The sequence below is a fragment of the Ranitomeya variabilis genome, chromosome 1 (assembly GCF_051348905.1).
Source record: "Ranitomeya variabilis isolate aRanVar5 chromosome 1, aRanVar5.hap1, whole genome shotgun sequence".
NCBI classification, from domain to species: Eukaryota; Metazoa; Chordata; class Amphibia; order Anura; family Dendrobatidae; genus Ranitomeya; species Ranitomeya variabilis.
The window spans coordinates 70496338-70501454 of NC_135232.1; the positions used below are offsets into that span (position 1 = coordinate 70496338).

The 5117-nt window shown below is 46.0% G+C and overlaps 1 protein-coding gene across 1 annotated transcript; it reads left to right on the forward strand.

Annotated features, from left to right (window-relative positions):
* The first annotated feature begins 861 nt into the window (after positions 1-861).
* C1H9orf40 (chromosome 1 C9orf40 homolog) lies at positions 862-2989 on the forward strand. Its single transcript, XM_077280740.1, has 2 exons — positions 862-1197; positions 2007-2989. The coding sequence occupies exons 1-2, from the start codon at positions 1064-1066 to the stop codon at positions 2959-2961; spliced, it is 1089 nt and encodes a 362-aa protein (XP_077136855.1). The 5' UTR covers positions 862-1063; the 3' UTR covers positions 2962-2989.
* The last annotated feature ends 2128 nt before the right edge of the window (positions 2990-5117 follow it).

The following is a 5117-nucleotide window of genomic DNA, read 5'->3' on the forward strand; positions in this document are numbered from 1 at the left end:
TCTTCTATTGTATTCTCTTGCAATGTATGGCGTTGTGGTGTCGCTTTTTGAGTTTGCATTGTCCTATCAGTCAACAGTCAATTGTGGTTGTTTTAATGTTTTGGGCCTATTTTATTGTATGTGGCATTGTTACTTGGATGTGATTTTTTTGCTCATTTTTTCATTGCAGAACAAACTTGCAAGAATGGCGAGTGACTCTGAGCATAGCCAATCGGCGCGGGGGAGTGCGGTGAGTAATTATGTCCAGTTGCTTACTATTCGCTGCCATTTGTAGCATTGACAATAATTTTTGTATACAATTTTTACAGGCTTCTTCAAGTGAGGGGGAAGGCACACAGCGGGAGCAGAGAGCTCGGGGCCAAGGTGTGGCGTCAGGCCGGCGAGTGAGTATATATGTTTTTTTTGCGTAGCATCCTGCTGTGAGGAACATTACATTTGAGTAGCATCCTGCTTTCACTAGGGATGTTTACTAAGCTTAATTACATATAGCTTTTCAGGGCAGCAAGTATTGGGGGAAGGTAACATAAAGTTGAACTCCCTGCACAAAAAAATTCCAAAATACAGGTGTAGAAACCATCAATATACATACATCAAATGGCAAAGGATAGGGCAAAGGTACATATCATGACAGGTGCTGGTGGTTGTTAATATTTGCATATTTGTAACCTTTTTGTTTTCTAATTTTTCTAGGTTTCACAACGGGACCAAGGAGACAGTATAGATGTGGACCTCCTGATCTCCAGCATCCAGGAGCGTGGCCCGTTGTGGGACAGCCGTGACCCCCGGCACATGGACCAGGTGGTGTTGAGGCGTTTGTGGGTAGAGGTGGCAAAGTGGGATGGCTTTGACAGTGCCTCAGCAAAGGACAAAGGCCACTTTCGTGAGTATTGCTGATACGCTGCTATGACCCATCTTGCCAGGATAAACACAACCGTGTGTGATGCGATCAACGCCTAAACTTTGCATCGCACACGGTTGTTTTATCCTTTTAAAATGCTAAATATGTAACCTTTTTTTTTTCTTTGCATTCACAGTTAAAAAGTTGAGGACCAGATGGCGATCCATGAAGGACCGTTTCAATAAGGGGCTCCGTACTGAGGAGGAGCAATCTCGTAGCGGTGCTGCTGCGGCCAAGTCGGTGCCCTATAAGTACAGCAGGGCACTACAGTTCCTAAGACCGATCCTTGGCCGCCGACAGTAAGTATTTTGTCCACATACCATATTGCACAGCCACATAGTACATTGCCCAGACACATAGCATATTGCACAGCCACATAGTACATTGCCCAGCCACGTACATTGTGCATCCACATAGTATATTGCCAGGCCACTATATCGCAGCCACATAGTACACGTTCTAGCCACGTATCCACATAGTATATTTCCCAGGCACATAGTGTATTGGCCATCCATGTAGTCAGCGTAGCATATTGGCCATCCACGTAACTTTTTCCCTTGTGGAATGATATATAGCCCATTAGTAATTTTTTTGGTTAAGCATGAGTCCTTGTAGTCCATGACAGGTTACGTTCTGAGTCAGGGTAGTTCTGATCGCAGGAATAATGATGACGTCTCGATCACATGATCCTAACGTCATGGCCGTTCCTGCGATCAGATCAGCAAAGTCACTGTGTGTTTTTTTTTTTTTTTTTTTTTTTAAATTTTTATCTTGACTTTAAATGTTATACTATTTTTGCAGCATAGGCAGCGTCAAGAAAGATTTTTTGACAAAAATTTTTTTGTAACGATGACAGAGGTATGCGGTAAAAATGTTTTGGCAGCGGGAATGAACAGTCATTTTCTGCCGTAGGTATGTCCATGATTGTTATCGTCACCCATAACGGTCAGCTGGCGATAACAATCAGCAATTTATTATAGGCCACACAGACTGAGAGACAGGGGATTGTAATGTATTGATGTGTCATGTAATGTTAATTTTGTTACAGAAGTTGGCGTATGTGATAGGTTATTAATTGAAGACTAATTTTTTCCTAATCTTTTCACAGGACACACAGCAGCACCCTCGAGAGAGCTCGCCCCGCAGGAGCGGACCTTCATGAATCGCCATCTGACCCGTCACAGCCCTCCCACAGCGACAGCAGGCTTGCACCACCATCTGGAGAACCGGCAGCCGGTCCATCAGGTGTTCCCCTGCCCGAGGCCTCTGGCGCACCTTCGTTCGGGAATTCCCGACAGCGCCAGTGGGCCTCGGACAGGCCAGCCATGCCCGAATTTTTGCATTTAAGCACGGTTTTCCAGAACTGTTTCAAGGCGTTGAGCGATAAAATGGACACTCGTCTGTCCAATATCGACCGGCGCCTTGAAACTATGGAATCCGAGCTCTCGAGTCTGGCCAAACATTTTTTTAGTACCATTGCTAAGGGCATGGTGGAACACCTTACGCCGGAACTCCAGATTTCGGTGATGCAGGCCTGCAACACTGCCTACGTGAGGGCTCTGCAGCAGGCTCGGGTCATGCAGTCAGCGACAATGCCCGTAGTGCCGTCGCTGGCTAGCATGACTCCGACTCCTGCTGCAGAGCCACTCCAGCCACCCCACCGAGGTCCACGTGCCGAGCGACACCACCACAGGCACCATAGGATTGTGCCGCCGACTCCTGCTCCTGCCAGGCCCTCATCCTCCCGTAGCCATCATTCTGGGGGAGCTGCCGCGGGAGAGAGAAAAAGAAGGAAGAGGACACACACGGAGGCTCTGGCTGCTCCAATACAGACACCGAGTACGCGTCGGGGCTCTAGCCGCAGCAGGAGCAGCCAGGGCCAACCAAGAAGCTGGCAAAGGCTTGTGTTGCCTCCTCCCTCCCCTACAGATGTGCCGGTTTCCCCAGTATACCCTGCGGAGGGTTTGGACCTTCCATCTAGTCTCCTGGACTCTGACTCAGCATCCTCTTCCTCTCCCCGTTCCCAACCACCAGAGACTTACCATTCACCGCTGGTAGCGTAGGTTGATACCCCCTAAGTTTCTTTCCCCTTTTTTTTTCTGTTTCCCCCCAATAAAAATTGTTTGTTTTAAAACTTTGTTCTTATTTTCCAGTATACTTCTCGGCAAGTCACGCCGTGCGCCGTCTACACATATTTTGTGCTTCAAACACCTCATATATGCAATGTCAGACACAATTTTTACAATTTTTAATTTGCCTTTTTTTGGGTGTCTCTCATTGCTGTATGAGGTGTTTACAAACACTAAAGTGTATGAGGTGTTTTCAAACACTAAGGGTATGTGTCCACGCTCAGGAGTGCATCAGGATTTGGTCATGATTTTACATCAGTATTTGTAAGCCAAAACCAGGAGTGGGTGATAAATACAGAAGTGGAGCATATGTTTCTATTCTACTTTTCCTCTAATTGTTCCACTCCTGGTTTTGGCTTACAAATACTGATGAAAAATCCTGACAAAATCCGGATGCAATCCTGAACGTGGACACATACCGTAGAGGTACCTTCACACTTAAGCAACGCTGCAGCGAAAAAGACAATGATGCAGATCACTGCAGCATCGCTATTTGGTCGCTGGAGAGCTGTCTGTGTGACAGCTCTCCAGCGAACAACGATGCCGAGGTCCCTGGGTAACCAGGGTAAAGATCGGGTTGCTAAGCGCAGGGCCGCGCTTCCGTTGTTTACCCTGGTTACCAGTGTTAAATGTAAAAAAAAAAACAGTACATATACTCACAATCGCGTCCCCCGGCGTCAGCTTCCCTGCACTGACTGAGTGACGGCCCTAACAGCAGAGCGGTCACATCACCGCTGTGCTGTGCATTCACTTTACGCCCGGCGCTCAGTCAGTGCAGGAAGCGGACGCCGGGGGACGCGGAGATGAGTATATGTACTGTTGTTTGTTTTACATTTAACACTGGTAACCAGGGTAAATATCAGGTTACTAAGCGCCGCCCTACGCTTAGTAACCCGATATTTACCCTGATTACCATTGTAAAACATTGCTGGTATCGTTGTTTTTGCTGTCAAACACAACGATACACGGCGATCTGACAAACAAATAAATATGTTATATGGTATGGTATAAATTTGTTCTTTGAAGCAGGGTAGAAAACTGAAGAAACATTTTTTATTAAACAACAACATTTTAAAAACAAAGGGTTCCAAGTTTTTTAGATAAGGCACATTACATTTGTGAACTATAGGTAGATGCCAAATTTCACATAACCAAACCAACCTAAACGGATTACATTTATTGCACATTTACTGGAGAATTAGTTTATTATTATATTACATTTTTAGCATAGTCACAGTAGAGGTATTTATTGGTGTAGTTAAAACCAGAATACAGTCCAACAGTAACTTACTACACCATTTGATCTTGCCATGACACACGGCCAACATCTGACACAAAATAGGCCGCAAAACGATCCCTCATCTGCGCAATTTCCACACTTGTCCTCAGAGGATGATCATGGTAATCGGGCAATGGGTTGGCTATGGGTTCATCGAGTTCCACATTCAGTCTCTCTTTGGCCATAATGTAATTGTGGAGAACCACACAAGCCTTCACCACCTCATCCACTGTTTCAATTTTAAGATTAATGGCGGATCCTAATATCCGCCATTTGGAGACAAGGATGCCAAAGGCGCACTCCACAGTCCTTCTGGCCCTGGACAGTCTGTAATTGAAAACCCTTTTTGTATGGTCCAAGCCCCGATTGGAGTAGGGTTTCAGTAGGTTGTTAGACATTTGGAATGCCTCATCCCCAACCACAACAAATGGCATTGCAGGGCCTTCGGTGTGGGGAAGAGGTCGTGGCTGGGGGAAATTAAAATTGTTGCCATATAATTTTTGGCCCATATCCGACTCTTTAAATGTGCGTGAGTCATTTGCATGGCCAAACGCACCAATGTCCACTGCGAGAAAACGGCAGTCCGCACCGGCGATTGCCATGAGCACAGTTGAAAAGTATTTTTTGTAATTGTAGAAAAGGGATCCACTTTTCGCAGGCTTGGTAATCCGAATGTGCTTTCCGTCCACTGAGCCAATACAGTTTGGAAAAGAACACACTTCCTCAAATTTCTGTGCGTTGGCCTCCCAGATTTCACTTGTAGGGACGGGTAAAAATTCCTCCCGGAGATTATCCCACAAAGCGCGGCATG